Below are 25806 nucleotides of genomic sequence, written 5' to 3' on the forward strand. Positions count from 1 at the left end.
ATTAATAAACCAATAGACCAGAGAGGAGTCTCCTCCGAGGTCAAGACAATTAAGATAACCACGAGCATTTGAGAGAGAGAGAGAGAGAGAGAGAGAGAGAGAGAGAAACACAGCTCAGAGAGCACAGATTGTAAAAGGACAAGTGTGAAAACTGAAAAGGAGAGGCAAGGAAGAAAAGGGAAAGAGGAGTCACATGATTTCCAACAATCCAAGGAAGCAGTAGTTGTATGATCTGTATCCATAATGTGAGTATTAACTTTCTTATGTCATGAAAGTCTTGGAATATCTGCATTTGGATGACTTTAATTCCATTGTTTGGAGTCTTTGGACCAAACAAAAACATCCCAAAACCAATATGGCCAAATCTTTTCATTACTAATTAAGAAACTTATATGCATCTCTAGCTCTCCCCTTTCACCACATCCTCGAATCGGTATGGCGAACTGTTTGATTACTTGGAAGAAGGATTGAGGCAAGTACTTTCACCATCAATGGTTTTTATTTAGGAAAAAGAGAGTGAATAAAGTAACTCTTTAATTAGTTTTGTGATGATAATCTAATTAATTGCTTTCTTCTTTAACCACAAATAATCTTGAGTAGGTACCTCCACCTACTCAAGATGATTGTTAGTGAATTTTCCCAAGAATTTTGGACACTAATGAAAGGTAGTAGTTGTCTGCCAATCAGTAATCTTTAGGAGGGAGTTCTTCAAGAAGCAATTGATAACCATTAAGGTTGAGATTCTTTCTTTCCTCTTTTCTTCTCTTTTAGTCTCTTTTTCTTCTTTTTTTCGTGATCTCCCACAGCTTCCGAGGATCATAAACATCATGTTTTCTATGGGGGGTACGTGATGCAAACATGTAGCATCTCTCTAAAAAAAAAATTTGCCATATCTATTTCCTTTATAGGATGGCTCGTTACTTTTGAGAAATTAACCGCCAATGACAAACCAGTTTCAGCTTATGTTCATTACCTGTATATGATCTATTATTTGCCTACCCTAATGTTCATTTTCTTAAACTATGATTATCGATCTATTGATAAGAGATCTTGCTCTCTGCCTCTCTCTCTCAAGAATTAAGCATAAAATCTAAATTTTTGTATAGATATGTGTGTGTGTGTGTGTGTGTGTGTAACTTTGATTTTTCTTTTTCTTTTCATCTTTTGTTTATAATTGATTCTGGAGTGGCAGATAACAGCTGAACTCTTATCAACATATTGATGAAAACTCTTGTTCTTAGCAATGCAAATTAACTTCGATGCATCTTTATACTTTTCAATGATCATGTCCATTCAGGATTTGTTTTCAAAATGTATTTAATTCGGGCGCAATCTTACCAAGCGTGCAGGATGACTATAAAAGGACTTTAGTTCTCCTTTTCTTTTCTTGTGAAATTCACTGTTTTTAATTCCCATTTGATGATTTTTTTTTTTCAGCAACATACAGCAACCTGATTAAGAGGACATCACTTATCAGTCTTGGGAGTTTAAGAAGCTAGCTGGAGCTAGCCATGACCAATGAGCAAGATTATGGTGATCAGGAAGAAAACACATCAGAGGGGTCTTCCCAATTAAAATGCTCATCCTTTGATTTGAATAAAGAAGCTGGTAGTGACAATTGTGATGATACCAAGTTTGAAGAATTCGAACTGAGTGTGGACGAAGACGACGAAAAAAGAGGTCGAGGGAATATCAATAGTAGTACTGCATCCAGTGCTGAAGGAAATGAAGGGCGGAGAGGGAAAGTAAGGCAATATGTGAGATCGAAAATGCCTCGTCTCCGGTGGACACCTCAACTGCATCTTTCTTTTGTTCATGCTGTTGAAAGACTCGGTGGCCAAGACAGTAAGTTTCTAGCTTAGCTAGATCATATAATATATATATATATCTCTCTCTCTCTCTCTCTCTCTCTCTCTCTCTCTCTCTCTCTCTCTCTCTCTCTCTCTCTCTCTCTCTCTCTCTCTCTCTCTCTCTCTCTCTCTCTCTCTTTGACATTAGTTTTAATTCTTCCCTTTATTTATTGGTGTAGGAGCAACTCCCAAGTTAGTTCTTCAGCTCATGAATGTGAAAGGACTTAGCATTTCGCATGTAAAGAGTCACTTGCAGGTATCATAGACTAATTCTCAAACCAGCTTCTGTTCTGATATATAATTTGCCCATCCTTCCTTGTTTTCCCAACTGATATCCTTCTATATAATAATGCATTTTTCATTATCAGATGTATCGAAGTAAGAAGCTTGATGGGGATGGTCAAGGTAGAATTTCATCTCTCATCTTTGAGTTTATAATATTGAATTTTTAATTTGTTCAAGGAAAAAGAAAGTGAAAAAAAATTAAATTTCAGATTAAAAAAACTCATTCACGCAACTAAATTTCCTTTATTTATTTATTAATGTACAGTGCTATCTGAGAAACAAGAATCCACGCATGGGAGAGATCACATAGCTTGCATGTTACACCAAAAAATTAAGCAGCCTCATCAACATGTGTACTTTAGAACGGACAACGGTGGCATTGTTGTAGCGACACCTTCACACGACCACAGACAATCACTACACTCAGATTTTAAACCTAACCTTCCAAGGTATATATACATTAGTTTATACCATACAAATTGTCTCTCTCTCCCTCTCTCTTTGATCTGTTAAACCTGATGCATGATGTTGTTCTAATAATTAAGGTCATCATGTTCTCTACTAAACAAAGAAGTTGTACAAGGCAACAAATCCAGGGAAATGACAGTGCGATCAACTACTGTCCCCATAAACCCTAGCAGGTTTCTTGAGGAAAAGAAATGGCCTCCATTTGGAATGATTAACAAACAACAATGTTGGAGAGCTAAAAGATTTCCTGCCAAAATCAATTGGTCACATAATTATAATGGCTCCCAATCTGATCATCTAGTGCATCATATGCGCACCACACCAAGGTTGAATAATGGGCAGTTTTTCCACAATACAAGATCAACAGAATGGAACCTTGGAGAGAACATGAACACAAGGCGGTTTCCAACAAATTCACACAATTCTATCAGCAATTCCAGTTGCCACAAAACTGAATTCGAGCCCCCATTTAGGCTTGAGGTACGTTTCTCATCATTTATATTCATTAGTTTAAATTTTGTTTCTGTATTCTTTATCTAATAATTAACTGATTGAAATACAGTTAAACGAAGAAAAGATTTTGAAGTACAAGGAATGGATGCCTGAATTGGAATTGGGTCTCAGCCAAAGAGTTGAGAATCATGAGAAGACGATTTTCCAAAATCTGATGGTTAGTGAAGAAGCTTATGAAACTTCCCAAAGAATTAAACAAAACTATTACAAAGAGCTTGAGGACAGGAGCAAACAGGAAATTAGCACCAAGCTTTCTCTCTCTCTCTAATTATTGTAGAGCAATGCAAATAGTCATGAATATAGGGGGGGTATATCCAAACACAATTAATTCCAGTGTATACGAATCAATGTCATGTAGCCAGGCCACATTGAAGCTGAAGTTCTTAACGTACGTATGTGATGAAAACCAAAACTATACGAGTGATGAAGTCTCTTGTTTTGAATTTACTACAAGCTTTTTCAAATAAGAAAAGAACTTGTGGGTGGCTTTTCAAATTTTACTCGTTGAACCTTCTAATGCATGAATGAAGATACATCATTAAATTTCCATGCAGGATTGGATTTGGAAAGAGAGAGTTCAAAAGAGGGGGGCAATCATCGTGGAGTGGATGTAAACATTAGAAGAAAGGGGAAATTCTTCAATAAGTACTATTTAACATATTTCTAATCTCGGCCATTGAATTACATTCATTAGATGTGTTCGTAGATTTAATATGCAACATACATACAATCATCGTGGAGTGGATGTAAGCATTAGAAGAAAGAAAGGCATGGCTGAGTCAAAACATTTGACTCCATTATTTTTTTCTTTTTGGCAAGTACTCATTTGAGTCAATTCAGCATTTTATATCGGTCTAGCAAATAAAGGGGACTAAAGTAAGGGTTTACTTGAAATTTTAAAGAGTATAGAGGGAAAAAAAATACTAATGTGATTATTATTATTATTATTATTATTTAACTCAACAACTGTGTTGATGAGATTTGAACTCAACTGTCGGAAATTAGGTACCACGACCAAATGTTCATGAGTTTATGTTATTTATAAGCTAGTGTTTTGGTTGCTAGAATAATAACATTGAAACCTTTTTTTTGGTCGGAAAACATTGAAACTGAGCGAAGTTAAAATAAACTGAATTGAAGTAGGCCATTGATAGGAAGTTTAGATTGAGTCATGAGTTCAATGCAAATTTTGCCAACAATCACATAGTCGGACAGCCCACAAAATAATATGGGCCTAATGTAGCTACACAGTCCTGCTTTGGGATTTATAAGATTTATTTTGCTTTTCTTTTTGGACTTTAAAAAAACAGGAAAAAGACTTTATTTGAGTTACAACTTACAAGTAGCTGATGGAGTCTCAGCTTTCTGGTCTGTGAAGAACAAATATTTCCTTTTTGACAGAAGCAAAGAAACTACAAAACTGACATATACAAATATTTGAATGATCAATCCATAGGGTGATTGATCTAATTTTTCCAAAAATATCAAAGCCAATAAGAACTATTAGCATCATGACCCCTCAAAAAAAAAACTGGTAATTCCTATACATCTGCATCACAGGAAGCCAAATAAATTAGAATTGCTGTCTGAAAGATATACTCCAATTACAAGAAATTGGGCCCGTGTGACCTTTTTTGCCTATATGCTATCTCAGTTCAACTTGTAAGAGAAGAAATCAATTGTAAGCTAGAGAAAGCCAAGAAGCAAAAAGCTGAGAAAACCAAGGTTATTCATCTAGTAATATATCATGAGCAAAAACGATGGGGGGAAGAGACCCTCTCTGCAAAAATAAAATAAGTACGTAGGCCAGCCGATGTTAACTACTGTTGATCACCTTCAAACAAACTTTTCAAATGAAGGCAGCAAGCGTGGAGACATTTTTTGGAAGACCACGGCAATTCTAACTCTTGGATTGCTGAGAAATATGAGCAATCAATTCCTGTCAAGGGGAAGAATAGTTAGAGCTCCCTTTTATCATAGAACTTCTATTGTATATATGAAATTATGTGAGAATGAAGGATGGTGAGATTACCTCAGAATAACGAACATGATCATGGCGCAAATTGGAAGTTTTTACAATGGTTTCCCACTTGGTGCTGGTGGAGGATGTCTTGGAATCCAACCTTTTAGTACGTGCTTGTGAAATTGGATATCGCGAAGAAATTGAAGAAAGGGTAGACCAAAGCCAAGACTGAGAAGGTGATCTTGGTAAAGGTGGGGGAAGAGGAGACTGTACAGAACTAGCATCAACAATTCCTGGATCTACTCTTATAATCTGACCACTTTTTCCATTAGCACTGGAGTTTGAACAGTTGAATGGCTCAATATCCTGACCAGTTCCTAGCTGAGAGTTCTTCACTGCAACTACTTGGCCTTTGATGTGTGAGAGGTCAGATAACGAAGGTAGATTGTCATCAATGGAATCCGATACTTCATGTTCCAATGTGCCACCACCCTCCAAATAAGTCAGGCATTTGATATCTAGAAACGAAGATTCAGTATAAGTTTCTTCCGTGTCTCTACTCTTTAATGAGGTATCAAAATCCTCACCAGTAGAGTCTACTTGTTCCTTGGTAACTAAAGAACTTGAATTTGAACATGATAGTTGGGCAGTATTTACAGTATCTACATAAAGTGTCTTCTCAATGGTAGGGCTCTCAGAGCGTGGCCCTTGTATACTTCTTTGGTGGCTTAACACTTCCTGAAATTTGTGACCACCCTTGTTATGCAGATTGAACTTACTATTGGCTTTGACACTCTCCTCTCTGGGAATGCCAAGAAACCCCACGCCAGGAAATGGAGACTTTGGTGCTTCATTTCGATAAGGGGATATGCAAGCGCTTCGTGAATGCCTGAAGGGAGATGACCTACCATTCTTTAAATCACCAGAATGCGATAAGCAACTGGATGCACCTGCCTGCTTATACTCAGACTTCTGCAATTCACCTGATTTGACTCCACAAGGTGCTTCATTTCGATAGGGGGATATGCAAGCACTTCGTGAATTACTGAAGGTAGATGACCTACCTTTCTTTAAATCTCCAGAATGTGAAAAGCGACTGGACTCACCAGCCTGCTTATATTCAAACTTCTGCAATTCACCTGATTTGACTCCACAAGGTGCTTCATTTCGAGAGGGGGATATGCAAGCACTTCGTGAATTACTGAAGGTAGATGACCTACCATTCTTTAAATCACCAGAATGTGAAAAGCGACGTGACTCACTAGCCTGCTTGTACTCAAACTTCTGCAGTTCAGCTGATTTGACTCCACAAGGTGCTTCATTTCGATATGGGGATATGCAAGCACTTCGTGAATGCCTGAGGGGAGATAACCTCCCTTTCTTCAGATCACCAGAACGCGTAAAGAGACTGGATTCACCAGCCTGCTTATACTCAAACTTCTGCAATTCACCTGATTTGACTCCAGAAGGTGCTTCATTTCGATAGGGGGATATGCAAGCACTTTGTGAATGCCTCAGGGGAGATGACCTCCCTTTCTTTAGATCACCAGAATGTGAAAAGCGACTGGATTCACCAGCCTTCTTATTCTCAAATTTGTGCAATTCACCTGATTTGACTCCACCTTTTGATTTGTGCTTATAAGCAGCATCCAAGGCATGCTAATTAAAATAGTACAAGACTGTCAGTTCTGTATATGATTTCTTCTAGTTATTGGATACAAAAAAACTGAAAGAAAACTAGAGACACGAAAGTGTCCTACTAACCTTGTTGAGTGGTTTGCTGTGAGACCGACCATAAGTAGTTTTTTCTGGTCTTATAACCCCAGAGGAGGAAGACATGAGAGCCCGGGTCCTACCTTTCATCCCTGGAACTGGACTTAAGAGGCATAAAGAATTTCTTAAGCACAACCGAGGAAATAACCCACAACCCTTTGCTGAAATGGAGCCAGAGGGATCATACTCATCATCTTCTCCTTCGCTTTCTTCCTCCTCTTTATATTGATCATATTGCAGTTCCATGTGAGACCCTTGTTCATTAGGTAAAGGCCTGATATCCTCACGAATTACCCTTGTGACTTGTCTTGGTTGTTCAGGTGCTATATATTGCTTCTTTGCAGCATAATGAGGTGTCTCCAAAGCCATTGCCTTGGCTGCAGGTAAGAAGCGACTCATCATCAAATCTCGAGTTTGCAAATCCACAGAGAAGGCTCTAGATTGCTTTACATCTGCACCATCAGATTGACTCAGACCACTTGCACTACAGTTGAAGGAGAAAGACTCTGTAGGGGAAATCGTCTCAAGCGCATCCGAAAAAACATCATCCTCATCCTCCACTTCCAAGGCCCTTCTCTCATTTGTTTTCTCTTTTGAGCACTTCAAATCCATCACATTTTCATTCAAAGAATATGATTTAAATTGAGGTCTAATCCCATTTCGATCTGCATGATCCCTTTCTAAAGTTTGCTTTGTAACATAATCTATAGGCTTCCCAGGGGGAAGCCTAGGAGTGACAGACGTCTCCTCCCGAGGCTGAGGCTCTGGTTCTTTATCTTCCTTAGCCTTTCCAGGGATGTGCTCCCAGTGAAAAGGAACTGCAACTGGTTCTGTTACCTGCTCCAAACAAAAGTCTGATTTGTAAGGTGGAAGAGTATGTCGTCCATCGGGCCTCTGAATTATCTTATCTTTCTCTCCATCTGTGCACACTGGTGTTGTAGCAATTCGTCTTACAGACAAAAATCGTGCATTCAAATTCAATTTTCTTTCCTCCATATCTTAATTCAGATCAAGCCAATTCTGCTCAATCCCTCTATTTATTCAAACTTCACCAACTGAGAAAGAAGCTTCAATTGCTAACAACAGGGGTGGCATAAAAGATCATGGTAAATCCCTTACCATCCGAATTGAAATAAATCCTGAAACGGAGAAGAATAAAATCACTAAAACAAACCAGAGTTTATATCAACTATCATGCTCAACTCCAGTTACGCTACTTGTAATAGATATGACTGGAAAGAACATTTGAACATCAAAAAACAAAACAGAAAAACAGTTGATAAAAACATTAACAACTATACAGACAAGCCAAATCCAATAATTTAAAGACAGTCAGTAGGTGCTGGGATTTATGAATAAATAACTAACAGAAAAGCATTTAGTAGACGAGCTGATTTTTACCTACTCTGACAAAGTCTCACAACCAAAAGAATTACTAGTTCTGGCCAAGAAGAAAGAATTAACCTTTACAACAACAATCTGCAACCATCATCACAATTCCATCAATAAGATCTAACAAACAGTAACCTTGAAATGAGAGCCAAAAGAAGAAACTTTATTCCCATTTCAAAGAAACAAACAACTATATCAAATAAAACCCAGAATTACCCAGAAAACCATGAAAAGTATTTCTGCAAGTTAAAATTCATTACAGTTGATAACACCATTGGTCATTAAACAACCATATCAAAATAAAAGTTCATTGAAGAAGATAAGAGGCATACCTCTCAGGCTCTCACTGCATGAGAGAGAGAGAGAGAGATATTGCTTTGAGCCTGCTGTGCCTGATGATATTTGGCTCCGAGAATGATGCCGTAGAGTTTGGGGAATGAGTGTAACCAAAGAAAAGCAAAGCCAAAGGATGAGAGAGAGAGAGAGAGAGAGAGAGAGAGAGAGAGAGAGAGGTGGAAGAAGCTGAGTATGTGATTTTTAACTTTTCGAAGAGTGTATATGGATTGTCGGAACAGAGAGAGAGAGAGAGAGAGAGAGAGAGAGAGAGAGAGAGAGAGTAAAGTAGACTAAGACCAAACACATGCAGAAGATAAAACTACTGCTGGCTGCTATACTGCATTGTAACATTGTACGGTACATTTGATCATTTTGCTCTATTTTGCTTTGCTTTGCTTGCTTGCTTGTTCCTAGAAACGTGGTCCCCTCCTCTTCTCCTCTATAAAGTTTTGATCTTTCAATCTTTCTTGTTATGGGGATTTTTATTCATCCTTTGATTCTTGCTGGGTTATTTATGAAAGCCTAAAATAATTAAATCGGGATTGAGACCTTTGGAGGAGAAGAGGTGTGGTCACGGACATCACGGTTGCGAAACAGAGACCGTTGCTGATCCAAAGCTCTTTCCTTTCTTTTATTTCTTCAATCCTGCCAAATTTAGTGGACCGACCTATTTATTTATTTATTTATTTATTTATTTATTTATTTATTATTTCAACTTTCAGACTTTTCAGTCCACTCTCTGACTCCTTGTCCGCGTGGCAACTTTATAAATCATACTCAATTATTCTTTTCTGTTTTATTTTTTACTAAATCAAAAATTAATTGATTAAATTTACAGCTTAAGAAGAAAATTAGGAGAAAAGCTCTGAAAATGTAACAGAAACTCAAATGATTTGATTAGGCAGTGTGTGTCGCTCATAGAGCCTCATCATGAAAGTGGAAAATGAAAGCATATTTGGACCCATTGCCATGTGATGGATGATGCGACTTTCTCTCACTACTTCCGTCTTTTTTTTTTTTCTCCGGATGGCAAGATTTATTTTGGGACAATGTCAAAGTTAGGTTGTTGAAATTTGAAACTGAAAAAGGAAAATAATTTTCTGGGTCTCATATGTCTACAAAATACATGGCATAACATATGATATGGTAAGTTCAATAAAAAAAGATTGTCAATCAGCAATGCCTTTTTCTAAAGTGCCCTTAAATTGCGGAGGCCACCCTATAGACCAAAAGTTATTCTTAATTGGGGATTTTTTGGTAATTAGACTGGGTCAACCAAACGTTACGGCATTCGACATTCGATTGGGGAGTGGGACTCCTCCGTATCTTCGTTGGTCCATGTTACTTCCTTGTTACTACAATTTAATTGAAGTAGCAAATGAGTTATCAAAACAAGAGGTTTGAATTCGACTCGTGCAGATGTAAGACAATAATATTTGTGATGAGTTCGTTACTAAGTTGTGGCTAGTCTCATTGTGGTGACGGTAACTTTTGTTATTAGTGCATTATTCCATTGTAAATTTTTTTATGTAAATATTTTATCGTTTGTCAAAAGAGGTCAAAAGTATGAAGGAATATTCTCGTTAGAGATACGACGGTTAATGTGAATAAGATGTTGGAAGATATTGATTCAAACAGATTGATAATGATTTTATTCTAACTACCTGCAATTGAGCAGATAGAATGATTAAGCTGATTATAATTAGGATGATTGTTTATAATTAGACAATTATTTGAAATTATTTCCCAGTTTTACACGTCTACAAATCTACCCTTGTATACCAAGAAAGTACATTTAACCTTTTTTTTTTCTTTTTTCTTTTTTCTTTCTGATATATGAATCAAGTAGGTTTTTATTTAATAAAGAATAGATGGAAGAAAAAAGAAAACTCAATATCATCAGCTAGGAAAGCAACTCTGCAATAGCAGCACAGGGCTCAGCAAAAACATGGCAGGCAGCCTAAGTCCACAGTGAGATCATAGGAGGCAAGGCAGTCTGCAACTCCAATTGAGCCTCATAAATTACCAATAGGACCCTCAGGTCCTTTGTCAAGGAAGAAAATCTGTCTAGTAGAAGTACTCACTGTTGTAGCAGAGTATGATGCGCTGTGACAAGGGTAGTTTTCAGCTACGTGGATACTGTATTTTGTTTTGTCTGATTTTTGATTGGCTTAGAATTGTTGTTGAGCTAGAAGAATGGCAATTAGTACAATAGGTTAGTATAAAGACCATACATATATTACAAAGCCAGGACAACAATTGTTCAATCTGTCTTGAACCTTATCTGCTACAAGATTGGAAAATAAAAAACATCAAACTTGGTTGTAATCGATCAAATTATTCTGTCCGTTACATCACGCAGAGAAAAATCACTTTTCTCAAATATGTTTCTGTTTCTGGTTTTGTCTACATCATATGTTCAATGAATCAATGTTCACAAGAACATATGTCAAAAAAAAAAACAGGAGGAACAAATGCCTGTTTTACATAAATTTAAATACCAATAGTGACAACCTTCTTCAAACTTCACAGAAACAATAACTTCCTTTCCCCTTTTCAGCGCATTGCAGCAAACCGGTTCATCTTCCACTGCAGTGGGTGGTATGTCTTCTCTGTTTGCTCTACTTTAGTCCATGGGAGCTTGTGCTTGGCCATTTTTCTCTTCTTTGCAGATACTCCCCAGAAATCTCCCGCATTCTGTGTAATGAAAATACGAGGGACATTAGTTAATAGTTTAACGGCCGGCTCTATTGATTGATTCTATGTATCTACTTTGAGAGGTAAGGGAAATGATTCCGTATTACACTTAAGGGCTTTTCTTCCTTTTCTAATATGCTTCATAACTTGCTACACTAGGTTAAGTATTAGTTTGCAACTTGCGAAGTACACTATAATGTTGGTTTTCAGTGTCAAACACCAAGTAGATATTGAAATGAAACAATGATAGAATTTCCATACCTTCAGGCAGAGACCATCATCAACATCACAAATGGGGTAATCATTTGGGCAACAGTATTCAGTTCCGGTGCAGCAAACCGCATTCTGATATTCACAGCAACCATAGATGAGGCAGTAGTCAAGGAATTCAAAGAGGCAACAACATGTCTCATCACTTGGACAATAGGAGAAGTCTCCGCAGTCACTTGGTGAAGGAGAGGGAGGTGGCGGTGGTGGTGTCACTGGTGTAGGTGGTGTTGGTGGAGGGGGTGGTGACACTGGCGTAGGAGGTGGTGGTGGAGCTGTTGGGGATGGTGCAGATGACTCTTTGGTAGGATATGAAGCCATGGCATTGATTGCACAAACCCCATATTTTAAATTAGTGTTCCTTCTTATGTAAATGTATCCATCTATCCCCCAACTAGTCCCCCATGAATTCTTTACAATCCAGTAATCTTCATCGCCTTCGGAACCGTATCCTACAACCAGAGGTGCATGGTCAATGTCATCTGGATTGTCGGAGCAGTCACCATCGTAGATTCCCTGATTGAATCACATTAATTTTTTTCTTATTAAAATTATGTCGCAGTAACATTTCAGATATCGAAGCCAACTAGTGAAATGAACATAAATTAGACTTACTCCTGTGTATAGTTGGAAATCCCACGCAGAACCATCTATACCAACACTAACGGGTTGCTGAACGGCAGCACATAAAAGATCACTCTCTGTTTCTCCCACATCTTCATAACCATCAATGGTGACAACTTTAGTTTCCTCCTGATTAAGGCATGACACAAATAAGAACAGAGGAAAATAGGCAAAATTTGTTCCAGACAAACACAATATGTATTATTAATAAGTTATAGGGTTGAATCAGACCTTGGTGACATTGCAGGTACCATCCACGCCTGTGTATGGATAATTAGCTTCTGTATTGATACCACCATTGTCAATAACCCATTCAAAAGCATAGTCCATGTAGCCTCCTTCACATCCATAGTTGGTACTGTCACAATCCACAAGTTCTTGTTCTGAAAGGCTAATGAGTTCTCCGGTGGCTATTGCATTGATTCCTTCAATAGCTCCGGTGGTAGAGAATGCCCAGCAACTTCCTGTGAACACAAAAACAAGATTTTTTTAAGAGATCAATAAAACTTAGCATGAGTGTCAATTTAGAGACAGGACATGTCGTTTATAACTTGGGAGCACCAAGCATGATATGCCGTTTTCCAAAATTGAAAGAAGAAGAAGAACAGTATCATCAATTATCATTTTTGTAAGAAAAATGGTTTGTTCAATAAAACAGTAAAAGCGAGCACTGCAAGACATTTGTAAATGTAATATCCTGAGGTCTGAAAGCTATATTGTTATTTTACTACCTAACAAGTTTTTGGAAAAAAAAAAAAGTCTTAAGGCTTTACAAAAAAAGTCTCTAAAGAGTCTTTTAACATCCTGACCATGTGACTTTTGATATCATCGATTGATTGTAGAAAGTGGGAGATACCAAATAGTCAATGAAGGATGAGTTCTAAAGATCTTGGCCTTATTTGGAAATTCATTTCATCTATTCTATTGGTTGAATCTAAAATCTCCCATTTTATTGGAAGATTTCTTTTGACCTCAAAGTTGGTTGTGTTTCATTTCTTTCCTCACTTATTGCTCGAAGTTCAGATTGTTCACGCCTTTTTTCAACCAATTCTGTTATATTTCATCCTGAAGTTTATGTATCTGAACCTATTTAGAGCAGCAGTGCTGCAGCACGAAAGATGCGCGAAAGTCTGTGTAATCCTGAGCTGATTAGAAGAACCAATGATGGTCTAGTGCATCTGTCCTAAAACCTTTTGAATCAATCTACAGGGAGAAATCATAAACATTCTGGTGTCTGACTTTTACAAGTCCAAAGTGTTCCCACAACAATACTCAGAAGAACTATTTATATGAACTTGTAAAAAATTGAAATGTATTTACTAGCAAATGAAATAAATGATTTGAAACATACCACAACTGCCTTGGTCCTTGACACCAGTCACAACTCCCTTTTTCCTCCAATCCAAAGCTGAAGGAGCCTCACATGAATGCACTGGTTCTTCATGCATTCTCCTCATAACACTGTTCCTTTTGCTGGTGGGCATTTTCAGCTTTTTAGACAAGTAAGTCTTCCTAAACTCCTCATTGCTCATATCAGCAAACCTATTCAACCCCACCCTCTGGCTATCATGTACATTGTTTGCAGCCCTCTTCTTTGCAGTCTTCTCCAATACAAACTTGAGGTTCCTCCTGAAATTCTCAAACCTCCTCTCACTCTCTTCAGCATGCCTATACACCTTTCCATGCTTCTGCTTCCAGAGCCTGAAAAGCTCCACCACTCTCTCTTCTGCAGGGAAGTTGTTGAGCACTTCATTTTGCTCCACTATGGAGTATTCACTTGGGAGGCTATTGCAAGAAGAGAAGCATGCCAGTGATGCCCAGATGAAGAAAGCAAAAGCCATCTCAATTTTGTGGGAACCCATGATTTCCTCAACTGGGTTTCCACTAAAGATGCTTGATTTTGATCCATCTCCATTGTAATGTATTTAAGGTCACCTAGCCAGCTGCAGGGCTGAACCTACCAGTCAATTTAGAACATTTCCCACAATATAATCTTCTTGCTTTAACTCTAAACAGGACAAGAAACCAACTTGCTGTAAATAATAACTGAATTTTTAATTTATTTGTTGAAGCACCAAGATTTGTTGGTGGTGTGGTGTGGTCTGGAAATCCTTACCCGTCTGCTCTTCAGACCCTTTGACTTGAGAGTGGCAGGCTGGAAGCAGAGAGACCTACCATTCAACCGTCTATGAAGCTTTCAAAGTTTGAAACTTTAAAACAAATTAGATAAATAAAGGGGTAAGTGAGAAGAAGAAGATCAATATGTTGACCCTAAGAAAAAAGTATAATTAGGTTTGGAGAATGAGGGTTGCATAATGCAGGCTAGGCTTAGCAACTATGCCTGCAAGGTGGTAAAGGTCAACTATAAGTATTTTGGAGCCCTTTTTACTTTTGCATCTTTACCAAGAGGATCTCAAGATACAAACTAAATCGAAGCAAAACTGTATCCTCCTAGTGTTCTTTTGTAATTATATATTTGTTGTGTCATTAGCTACTAATTACAGGTGAAGTTTCCCAAATTCCCATAAACCTTGTCCTGCAAACTCTCAGACTGGAGCATCATAACTCAGATTACAAACAAGCGAATTAGTTGATTGTCTTTATTATCTTTAACATGATGTAATTAATTAAGAGTGGTAATTTCCCCACTCCCATTTTAACCACTTACACTCATTTTTCAATTATAAAATGGACTTGAAATATCAAATTAAGAAAAACAGAGCCAGAGTAAAATATAAAAACAGAGCTAGTTACAAACCCATTAGACGCACTGCCTCAATCCATATGGTTGATAATTTCTCTTTATTATCTTTAACATTGTTACGTCACAAGTACAAGTGTACCATGTGAAGTCCACGTGGGTATTTGAGTTTATCTTCAAGATTGGAGTTGGAGCTGCACAAAGAGTCTGCTAGGCTGCTAGCAATATAAATATACATTTTCTCCTATAATATAATATAACAATCCTCAAAGGGTCGAGTCCTCAGCCCTAACGGGGTGAGATTTCGAGAAAGATCGGAGGTGGGTACGGGGATTCCTGAATTTTAAAAATTCCCGGTTGATGACGGGTCGGGAATGGTATTGTTATCCCATTCCTGAACCCGACCAGATAAATCATAGTTATTTTTAAATTAATAAATATATAATATAATATAACAAGTAAAACATAATAAATATTTTTGTTACAAGGTATAAATTTTTTTTTAAATATTTGATCTTGGGATCTATTTTGGTTTTTGGGGTTATCACGAATTTTGTACTGGGGTGCTTCTAGTTTGCTCTCTCTCAATTTCTTAGTTGTTCTGACTATGTTCTTATAACTTGGCTTTTCCAAATTCAATCAATTTGAAGAGCATGCAAGACGAGAATTTTTTTATTTTTTATTAAAGATTTATTTTGTTATAAGGTATAATAATAATTTTTTAATAGAAAAGTTGGGGATTCGGGGCGGATTTGGAAGACATTCCCCCGATGGTAACGGGGACAGGGATTTCTTGAAAAATTCTAACCGAGGCGGCATGTTGTCATCCCTAGTTTGCACATTAGTATTGTGCGGACGCCATGTATTTTTTATGATCCCTTTTTGCTTTTCTCCATGTTTACAATGACGTCCATACATTATTAACGTGCGGATGTTTGTATAGGAGAATAATTGAGGCCTTGTATTTTTAATTATCCATTCATGCTTTCCTCCTTATTTACAATGACGTACGTACGTTATTAACATGTGAACATTTGTATAGGAGAATAACAATATATATTAATGTATTTGTATAAATATGATACGACCGCCCCACTAATGTATTTTTAGTTATCTGATTGATTTTGGTTTGAAAAAGTTGGTTCATATTTATATGGTACAGGAAGAGCCGCGACTAGGAGAATAGAATACTTGTGGATAAGAAAAATCGAAGCTCTACTACTACCGTCAACTATCTGCTGGTCTCGTCCGTAACTAACTTGCAATAAACTGTTAGGTTGGATTTTTCTGACTTGGTCGCTCTCTGTCCGTGTTATAATATGTACGAAGTAAAACCCAATAATGATTTCAAGCATATATAAACATTTGATGCTAATTGCCAAGGGTTTCGAATAAACTATATGCCACGTTATAACAACCCCAACAAATGTTTTATATTAGAGCCTCACATTATATTATAATAATGATTTGGTATTAGCTAGAGCCTAGATCTAATATAATGTCACGCTCTCTCCATTCTTGAATTATAAAATAGTGATGTGATTTATATGCATTTCATGATTTATGGCCCACTTGTTTCAGGCTTGTATTTCTGGCCCCGTGAGATATTGGGTGTTCCCATGGCCATCGTGAATACGCAAAAACAAAAGTAAAGCTAACATTCTCATTAGATTATTTACTAAATTTAAGGAATTTGAGTGAAAATAACGTTGTCAACACATGAAGTTTCTTAACGCTCAAAGTAGCAGTAAAATCACATATTTATTACAGCAAGAAAGAAGTCAACATTAACCGCACTACCCATGCACAAAATATCTAACAAGCCAGATGGGGAACTCTCAGATAAGTAATTACAATTACCAGCTTTAACCTCTAACCAAAAAAAGATTAAAAACCCTTAAGCCTACAAGCTAATTAATTATTAGCAGCCATCTTTTCTGTGACTTTAGCCAGCGACTTGAGATTGCAGCCTATGATCGTATTAGAAAACAAACAAGTGTCCTCCTCGCTGCTCCCGGCAGGCACATCCACCACATACGACTGAATCACAACAGTCTTCCCTTCCTCTTCTCTGTGCACGGTAGTGGTAGAACTGTAATTTGCAAGCCTGTGATCTCCACCAACAATGCTATATTGCATGACATGCATGTTGTCGTCGAGCTCATCCAGCCTCTCCATGCTGGTTTTCGCCGGCAAGCCGGTTTTAACCACGACTTCCCGGATGCTTCCGATGCCTCCATTGCCGGCACGCATGCTGCAGCTCCTGATGAACTGCTTGTAGGCTTGAGGCTTGTCGAATTGGCGGAGGACGGACCAGACCAGGGGCAGGGGCGCGTCGATGGTTTGGAGAAGGCTCGAGCCACACTGGTTTGGTAACAGAGTGCGGCTATGGTAGCTGCTGATCATGAGCTGTGTTTTGGTCAGCGTTTGTTGCTTTTGGGTTGGATAAAATACCATCTCAAGGCGAGGCTTCAGGTGACAAAGTCTTTGTTTGCTGTTGTGGTTGGGGACACTGTGAGTTTAGGGTTATATATAAAGAAGGAAAGGGGGATGGTTATGGTTTGCTCAAATCTGTGTGTGGTTAGTTACTTCATCAAAAACAAAGAAAGTTTGGCTTCTCATGGCAGGCTTAAGGATGTCTTGGGACTTGGAGATTTTGATGAATTGTGTGCTTGGCGTCTGAGTTAGCCCTTGCCAAGTTGCCATTGGGATTGGACTCTGCTTTCTCATGTGCTTTTCATGTGCTCATTTCTTGTTTCTATTATTCGCTTGTCTTTTGCGAAGGCTTATTCCTTCCCGATTCTCGGACTAAAAACTTTCATCTTTATGTGAAGGACAGGTTCCCTTCTTTTTAACGCTTGTGTCTAAGTGGACCACCATATCTTGACATATCAGCAATGATGGCACGATGTGTCCATGTGGACCATATCTTGACATGTCAGCAAAGAGCCTGCGTGACAATTTTGTTAAAGATACGTAGTCCACTCTTCCAGCTGTATACATTCGTTGTCATCCAACTAAGGACTAATTTGGCATTGTTGTGCTGTGAAAATAATAGCTGTCATATTTGCTATGAAAGAAATCAGCTGTGAAAGAGAGCAGTTTAGCATTTAGTAAACTTTTTGATAAAAGTGTTGTTGGTACTAATTCCTACATAATCAGAAAATGATTCCCGCATAATCATTAAACCTAGCGCTTCTTCGAAACTAATTTATGCATAATCAGAAAATGAAAACACGTCATTAGCTACTTTCCCTTATAGCTTTCTCTCACAACAATTTTTAACAATAAGTGTTTTTCTCATAGTTTACCAAACGGGCTAGGCTTCCCAAATTTTTTAAATAATCACTTATCACCCCAAATAAGCAATACCAAACGGGCACTAAGCAAATGAACCTAGTTGCAGTAACTATATTATAATATGGCCACGTGGACAAGTCATACCACATCACAATATTCTAGATTCACACAATAAATTTTCATCATCCTAGTTCTGCATCAAAAGAGTAACCTCTATTTGTATTCTTAATTCACATTGTTTTATATGAATTTTCATTGGGGTAATAAATCAGATTTCTTGAATTCTCATTTGCCTTCCCTGTATTTGGATCCTAATCATATAATCGTAGAAGGAACCAAAGCTCAACAGCAGCAATAAAATCTAGTGCGCCTATGCGAGCAGCTTAACATTGGCCCAAACAAAGCACCGAAGCTAATTACAGCATATTAAAAGAATTTTTGACTCTCTTAAACGTTCGACTGCCCATTTCATTTGAGTTTCTACTGACCAAAAGTCTACACTTCTGATCTCCATTTTATATGCATTAATCCTATTTCAAATTACAAATTTGGGAAAGGTATGTATCACTCACCAAACAGAAAATGGAAACTTGGCTTCTTTCTGGTGTCGAGATCAAACGCACATTTTTTGCTCTACCAGCTTTCCGGACTCCGGCTAATAAGTTTATTGACTACCCAGTTTGCTGGGAAGGTTTCACAGTGACCGTATAGTGCACTCCCATCCCATGCTAGGAAAATATCCAACTGATTGCCTAAACTGTAATGCAGGACAAAAGTAGAATTGAATAGGTGAAGAAAATGTAGTTAATGCTTTACTTGACAAAGAAACCACGGAAATAAAACCATAAATCCAATTAATAGGTTGGGGTGCTGAGATCAAGTCACTGTTTCAAGCTTCCTAGTGTCATTTTCTTTCCTAGCTTTTCATCCTACATCAAAATTTCTATGAGACATGCTGAAATGTTGCACGATAGCACTTTTCAATAGCAGGGTAAGCACTTTTACTCTGCAGAATCCTACATGCATCCAAGAACGCACTAAATGTTATAAATCCAATGAGCTTAACCATATTTTGGTCCTACAATAAGTACATACACTAAAAATCTAGGAACTTATACCCTGCTTCTCTTGCACACTCACAAGCACACTTAGCGAGTCCATTTCTACTGATAAGGCCATGAAAGACTTTCAAAACCTTCGCATACCTTAACATTTCTAGTGAATAACCAACACCTTCACCTTCAAGCAACAAACATAGTCTAAGCAGATAGCGTTAACCGTGTACATTGAAACCAAATTGGAAATACCAAATCATAAGAGAGCATGTAAGTCGAGCATCAATAATAGGCAGATAGAAAAACTAGGAACTGGCATGATCAGATGGCAAACCATAATCAATACAAATGCCACCCATGGCTTTCTCCTGCAATCCACCGTGAGTACCAATTGCAATGTCTCTATCATTTCCATCTTGCTGAAGAAATCAAGTGATTGTCTCATGTAACACCAAGCACAAATAATTATCATCCCAGAATAGCAAGAACCATAATGAAAAAAAGCAGTGCTGTTAACTAATTGAGGCTCTGAATTTTATCAAGCAAACATAGAAAGACAGAGAATACAAACAGGCAATCTCATTCCCATCAAAGAAGCCAAAGAACAAAAACAGAAACCTTCTTGTTTATTAAATCTTCTATACAAGATCAAAGGGATTATGATTTGGTAACAGCAGCATTGGAGCAATCACAAAATTCACAATTCAAAAACTATCACAAGAAAATCAGAAACTACCCTTTCAAGGCGCTCTGGGGTCGGTCCCGTGCTGCCAAACGTACGCAAGCTCATCCCAGCCAGTACTTGCCAAAAGCCCCTCCACAAGAACACTCATATCCACACCAACCGCGAACTCGGTGTGATGGTCGTACCGAGCTACCAGCGCGTCCTCCACCATATAATCCCACAAGCAAACCGACATGTCGTATGAGCACGACATCATCAAGCTCTGCCTGTGCGGCGAGAACTTGATTTTCCTCACCGCGTAGCTGTGGCCGTTGAGCACCGAGATCGGAACCCTAATGCTCCTCACGTCCCAAACTTTGATCGACTTGTCGACGGAGGCCGTGGCGATGCAGCAGTCGTCGTACTTGTTCCAATCGCACGCGAGGATCTCGAGCTCGTGAGCGGGGATGATCATGGTGGAGCCAGGCTCACGCACGTCCCAGACGCGTAGGGTGCAGTCGCCGGAGGCGGAGGCGAAGACGTCGGCGTGGCGAGGGTTCCAGACGGCGGAGTAGACGCAGTAGGCGTGCTCCTTGAAGGTCCGGACGGAGGCGGGCCGGTCAACGGTCCACAGCTTGACGGTGTCGTCCCAGGAGGAGGTGAGGAAGGAGTCGCGGCGCGTGGGGTTGTAGTCGGCGGAGCTGACCTCGCGCGTGTGCTCATGGAGGGAGCGGAGGGGGTTGGAGGCGGGGGGCAGAGCGACGTCGTAGAGCTTGACGGAGCCGTCGGCGATGGCGGCGACTAGAAGGGAGTCGTGGGACTCGGACCATGCGACGTCGTATACACCGTCGGCGGTGTCGTAGGCGATGAGCTCGGTGATTGGCTGGTGGGGTGCGGCGGGGCCCAGCGGGGCCGGGGAGAGGTCGATAACGTGGAGGCGGCCGTTGCCGAGGATGCCGAAATTTTGGGAGGTGGCGACGGCGAGCCGAGACTCGTAGAAGGGGCTGAACTTGACGGAGTAGCCGTTGAACGGGGTTTTGAATACTGGCATTGTTAGTCCAATCCAGGTGGAATTTCCGGTGCTCTGGCTTTTGGATTTTGGGGATCTCACAGTCTGAGACCTTTGGATTTTTTCTTTTTTCTTTTCTTTTCTTTTTCTCTCATTATTGTTTTGTTTTATTTTATTTTTTTCTCTTGTCAGTGCTTGGTTTATTATTGTTTTCGCTTGTCATCGTCTTGGAATGTGTAAAGTTCGAAAGTATTTTCATTTTTCCATTTCGGATTTAATCGTCTTTTCTTGATTTTTCATTTTTGTGAAGCATCTGCTCAGCCCTTGGACTGGACCATCGTTATAGGACTGGACTACTCACGTGGGATAAACTGGACTAACCAAGCGTGTAAAATGGGTCAGGCCCTAATTCTTCAAGGCCGGGCTTCAGATTTTAAGCCATAAAGGTAGGCAGGCTGAGTCCGCCCCCATCTTCGTAAATTTCGGTTCAGGCCCTGTCTAACTAATCAAAACTCGTACCAAACATGACAAGAGAGTTGTAGCTCGAGTGCTTAATATCAGTTACTTTTGCATCCTATGTTCTGTATTTCAATTCCTCCCTTTCAAAATAAATATTTTCAACAAAATGTTATTACAAGTACATGTGATCTATTGTTTATGCATGCATGGACGATCAATTTAATCCAAACCATACAATCTTTTTCTCAACTTAATTTATGAGTTAGAACCGCGCACATCGCATGTAGAAAGGTAGCCTTTGACATGATAAATGGATTTTTGAATAGCTTGTTTTTGGTCGTGGGGTACCAAACAGGGTCCCGTAATTTTAGAATGGAGTTGAATTTTCAGCTGGCCAAATTTGGACCCTTCCGGAGCGACTCATTAAGAACGTTTGGATTTGTTCGGCCTCCATTATTATAATATCCCGCAGATAATATAACAATGAACAAATGGATATTAAGTCATTCATAAATATTTCCGAACACAATTCTTTATTTCTTTTTGCAAAGTTTTGGTAGACTTTGTGGGCTCCGGATTTGAATTTTACCTAATCCATTATTCCAACACATTCACATGCAAAAGAAAAGGAGCTTTATAATATTTGCTGCACCCTCAATATAGTGGATATGTAATTTTTGGGTCCACAACCTAATAGTTTTGAAATCAGAATTTCCATTTCCAAAAAGAAAAAGAAAATTTCTGAAATTGCAAATACAAAAATGATATGGCCCCTCCACCTCCTCCATACCTCACATGTTGCCACACTAAGACTAAGGTCTTACTTACGTCTCACATATTTAATTGTGGGGGGGAAGGGGGGGGCATGTTATGGATGGGACACAATTAACTTGCAATTATCGAACTTTTTTTTTACTATAGCTTCATTATTTTTCTTATATCAAATCAATTGGTCGGCTCCAAGGAGATGTTCTAAAGGTCAATATGATAATATTATGGACATCAAATCAATCTTGGGAATTCTTTTCTGAAGTGACCAGGTTGAATAATTTCTCAGGTGTCATGATCTTATCGTCGGACTTTTTGATTTACTTCCACCAACATCACTAAAGTCTAAATTACGATAGAGAAAAAAAATTCTCATATTTCTTGTTTTCATCGACCAGCTTCTTCTCAAATATTTGAATTATAACATCATTACATTTTAGATTAGAAATCATCTTTGTAATTTATAAACGAAGTTTATGATCAATAATATTATGTGTAAATGAAGTGATAATTGTGAGTTATTGATTAGTGCGAGACATACTATTTGAAGATGATGTGAACAAATCCCTTTGCAAAATAGGCTAACAGATTGACTGGGGTCAAACCACTTCACAAACCTAAAACCAGAAAGGAGATATAAAAGTAAAAGAAGTTATATATAGTCCATCACACCTCACTTTCCAATGAAAACCACAACCCACATGATCTTTGCTTGGGATATTGAAACGTTGAAAGATCACAAAACCCCTCTCAAAAGAAGATTTTCCCTATGCCCCATTTCCTACCCTCATTTCCCAATTCACTCCCAACAAAGTCGATCGATTTCTCTCTCACTCTCTCTTTCTCAATGAACCCCACACACAAGTAGCCTCCACACTCACACACACACACACCTATATTAGTAAATACTAGTGATCGTAGATGTTCAATCTTGTTTTGACACGTGTAAGGCCTAGACCAAAACACTTGATCATCAGCCAGGGCACCCCTTTGCTGGCAGTCGTGCACCAACATGTGCCACCCATAAGGCCCCCAACCCTTTAAAACCTACCCCAAATTATTGAACTTGGTGAAGGAGAAGGGGAGAGGGATGGGAGGGGGCCCTAAATGATGGATCCCAAAAGGGCAAAGTACAGAGTGAGGTGCAATTATTCATGCCATGAATTTCATCCTAAGCAACTCATGAGCAAAAAAATTCCCCCATCACCTCATCTCTCCCATCCCACAAATCAAAAAGATTTCCGTATAGAAAAAAGAGATAAAGAAAAAGCTCTCTACTATATAATAAAACCATCATTTGGTACAATTTTCTTTTAGGTCACTGATACTGATTCCCACTCTCTCATAGCTAGAGTGCTCTCTCTCTCTCTCTCTCTCTCTCTCGCACAGGCAAAAAAAACAAAAGGGTTAATTAAAGAGACTTTTCTTTCTCATTCTCTTTCATTCCCTACTTCTTCCTTTCTTCTCCTCCCCCCCTCTCTCTCTCTCTCTCTCTATGAGAGAGACCTTTGGAGAAAGATAAATCAGTAGGAAGAAGCAGCAGCCATGAAAAACACCATCAGGTGCTGCATCTCTTGCATTCTGCCATGTGGAGCTCTGGATGTGATTAGAGTCGTACACTGTAATGGCAAAGTCGAAGAGATCAGCGGCACAATCCGGGCCAGCGAGATCATGAAGGCCTACCCTAAGCACGTCCTCAAGAAGCCCTCCTCATCGCCGTCCGATCACAACGGTGTCGTCCCCAAGATCGTGATCGTTCCACCCGATGCTGAGCTGCAACGCGGCAAGATTTACTTCCTCATGCCTGTGCCTGCTGCTTCCAAGACATCCGAAAAGACATCAGCGAAGACAAGATCGTCGGCAAAGAAGAAAAGGGTTAAGGACACAGAGACCAACACCACCACCAACAACAACGTTGTGATGAACAGCATCGCCATGACCAACCTCTTGATATCTGATCAGTACTTGAGCGAAATACTGTCGGAGAAGCATTCGTCTCAGAGGGATCGGCGGCGAGGACGTGTTGGGGTGTGGAGGCCTCATTTAGAGAGCATATGTGAGTCACCAAGTGATGTGTAATATTGGCGGCTTCTTCTTTTCATCATCTTCTTCTTAGTTCTCATCATTCATTTTGAAGGTTCTTATGGCCAATAGGGTTGCTGCCTATTATTCTTTCTTTCTACCTCTTTTCCTTTGTTTTTCCTTCTTTTCTTTTTCTTTTTGTATATATAGGAAGGAACTAATAGAGAAAGAAGAAATAATATGCAAACAAGGTCTACTATGAGTCTATGAGGGTGTTAATTATTGTTTTTATTTTGTGGTGGGTTCGCAGGAAAAATATATATATATTTGAAGGCCATAATTGGGTCATAGTTCAGTGAGGTGTGTGTGTGTGTGTTTGTGTTTTAATTGTTTCATGCAATGATTTAATTTTGTAATGTTGGAGAGGGGAAAAGATGAAGAAACTTGTTATGGGTTTTGGTTTGTGCTTAGTTTTTCTTCCTTTTCTGTGGATGAAGGAGTTCATTATCTAAGGGAAAGCTTTTGAGAGAGAAACCAATTCTCCTGTTATCACATACATGGAATGAAATAAGGTGATTGTGATATGATTATTGAAGTACCATTGCAATATATTATCTAATAATTTACTTTATGTCATACAATTTCGTCAAGAAAATCAAAATGAAATTCGCTCAAGTGTCGGTAGTCCTTTTGAATTGGCAATATTAATGTAATGATTACTCCATATCTCCCATTATTGGTAAGTGTTAATATTGCATAAATCTTATGTGGACATCGATTCTTTGAAAATTAACTAGGATAATAAAATGTAATAGGTACATTCATCTCTCGCATTTACTGATTACGTTATTAATCACATCTTTTGGCAAACACAAGACGTGTCGAGTTCAATAATAAAGTTGGATACACTTCTGATAAAGTATGATGGCACCTTTGATGGGAAAGACATCATCCAAACTCATCTTATGCTTTTTTTTTTTCTCTTTCTTTTTTCTTTCCAGAAATATTAAAGTTAGGATGAATATATTTGTTAATATGATGATCAAAGTCACATTGAGGTGGATGGAAAATGATAGTCCCCACACAAAGTTTTTTCCACCACGTATAGGATAATGCAAATCTAGCTTGCACTAGCTAACAAGTGGGTATATGGCATGTCTTTAAGCATTGTTCTCTTAGAGAATGATTAATTAGATATAGATGGTGCCAAGGGCATCCTGTAAAGGTAATCACAGTAGGGTTTGACCCTTTTTTTTTTTCACATTGGCTGGTGGCAGATGGTTGAGCCTTTGATGAGCAAACCCATGTTCTGATCCCCATCCTATGAATTTTCTTGACGCTTGACAGTCCCACCATCTGGGGCCAACCCCACCCAAAAAAAAAAAAGTGTGACGGAGTTCAGATATGATTGAAATGTTATAATCCCATCCAGTGGTTCATCCATTGGCACATGTCAGATAGCAGTAGGTTAATCAATTGCACTCCCATACATAAACCGGGAACTTATAGCTCTCGAGGTCATATATTCGAATTTCTCTTCCCTGATATCGTTGGTATTTAAAAAACTTTAATCAAAATTCAATATAATACTAGACTATAGTCGAATAACGCCTGATTGAAGTAGTACCAAATTTAGTATTTTTGTGGGGAGATTGAGAGA

At 38.7% G+C, this 25806-nt stretch overlaps 6 protein-coding genes across 10 annotated transcripts; 2 read left to right on the top strand and 4 right to left on the bottom strand.

Moving 5' to 3' along the window:
• Positions 1 to 52: 52 nt before the first annotated feature.
• On the top strand, positions 53 to 3629 carry LOC110754824 (uncharacterized). Of its 4 annotated transcripts, XM_088252611.1 has the most exons (8): positions 53 to 245; positions 405 to 472; positions 1438 to 1845; positions 2030 to 2106; positions 2219 to 2255; positions 2401 to 2584; positions 2681 to 3083; positions 3166 to 3629. In XM_088252611.1, exons 3-8 carry the CDS (start codon positions 1512 to 1514, stop codon positions 3382 to 3384), a joined length of 1254 nt encoding a protein of 417 aa, XP_088108737.1. In that variant the 5' UTR covers positions 53 to 245; positions 405 to 472; positions 1438 to 1511; the 3' UTR covers positions 3385 to 3629. The 4 variants fall into 4 exon arrangements, with proteins under 4 accessions (XP_088108737.1, XP_021811630.1, XP_021811635.1 ...); XM_021955938.2 differs by lacking the exon at positions 405 to 472; XM_021955943.2 differs by lacking the exons at positions 53 to 245; positions 405 to 472 and adding an exon at positions 535 to 734.
• Positions 3630 to 4489: 860 nt separating this feature from the next.
• LOC110754954 (transcription initiation factor TFIID subunit, putative (DUF688)) lies at positions 4490 to 9137 on the bottom strand. 2 transcript variants are annotated; one of them, XM_021956101.2, is made up of 5 exons: positions 8577 to 9137; positions 8254 to 8331; positions 6844 to 7991; positions 5149 to 6738; positions 4490 to 5055 (listed from the first exon to the last, which is right to left on the bottom strand). In XM_021956101.2, exons 3-5 carry the CDS (start codon positions 7846 to 7848, stop codon positions 5017 to 5019), a joined length of 2634 nt encoding a protein of 877 aa, XP_021811793.2. In that variant the 5' UTR covers positions 7849 to 7991; positions 8254 to 8331; positions 8577 to 9137; the 3' UTR covers positions 4490 to 5016. The 2 variants fall into 2 exon arrangements, with proteins under 2 accessions (XP_021811793.2, XP_021811786.2); XM_021956094.2 differs by lacking the exon at positions 8254 to 8331.
• Positions 9138 to 10796: 1659 nt separating this feature from the next.
• Positions 10797 to 14072, bottom strand: LOC110755135 (cysteine proteinase COT44). Its single transcript, XM_021956311.2, has 5 exons — positions 13520 to 14072; positions 12400 to 12632; positions 12160 to 12297; positions 11539 to 12060; positions 10797 to 11277 (listed from the first exon to the last, which is right to left on the bottom strand). Exons 1-5 carry the CDS (start codon positions 14028 to 14030, stop codon positions 11137 to 11139), a joined length of 1545 nt encoding a protein of 514 aa, XP_021812003.2. The 5' UTR covers positions 14031 to 14072; the 3' UTR covers positions 10797 to 11136.
• Positions 14073 to 16611: 2539 nt separating this feature from the next.
• LOC110754948 (abscisic acid receptor PYL12) lies at positions 16612 to 17326 on the bottom strand. Its single transcript, XM_021956084.2, has one exon. The coding sequence runs from the start codon at positions 17324 to 17326 to the stop codon at positions 16784 to 16786; it is 543 nt and encodes a 180-aa protein (XP_021811776.1). The 3' UTR covers positions 16612 to 16783.
• A 1460-nt stretch (positions 17327 to 18786) lies between these two features.
• PEX7 (peroxin 7) lies at positions 18787 to 21119 on the bottom strand. The gene is made up of 2 exons (XM_021956074.2): positions 19961 to 21119; positions 18787 to 18926 (listed from the first exon to the last, which is right to left on the bottom strand). Exon 1 carries the CDS (start codon positions 20937 to 20939, stop codon positions 19965 to 19967), a length of 975 nt encoding a protein of 324 aa, XP_021811766.2. The 5' UTR covers positions 20940 to 21119; the 3' UTR covers positions 18787 to 18926; positions 19961 to 19964.
• A 2089-nt stretch (positions 21120 to 23208) lies between these two features.
• Positions 23209 to 24505, top strand: LOC110754723 (phosphatidylinositol 4-phosphate 5-kinase MSS4-like protein). The gene has a single exon (XM_021955831.2). It carries the CDS (start codon positions 23670 to 23672, stop codon positions 24201 to 24203), a length of 534 nt encoding a protein of 177 aa, XP_021811523.1. The 5' UTR covers positions 23209 to 23669; the 3' UTR covers positions 24204 to 24505.
• The last annotated feature ends 1301 nt before the right edge of the window (positions 24506 to 25806 follow it).

This window comes from Prunus avium, chromosome 4, assembly GCF_965620075.1.
Source record: "Prunus avium chromosome 4, drPruAviu1.hap1.1, whole genome shotgun sequence".
Classification (NCBI taxonomy): domain Eukaryota; kingdom Viridiplantae; phylum Streptophyta; class Magnoliopsida; order Rosales; family Rosaceae; genus Prunus; species Prunus avium.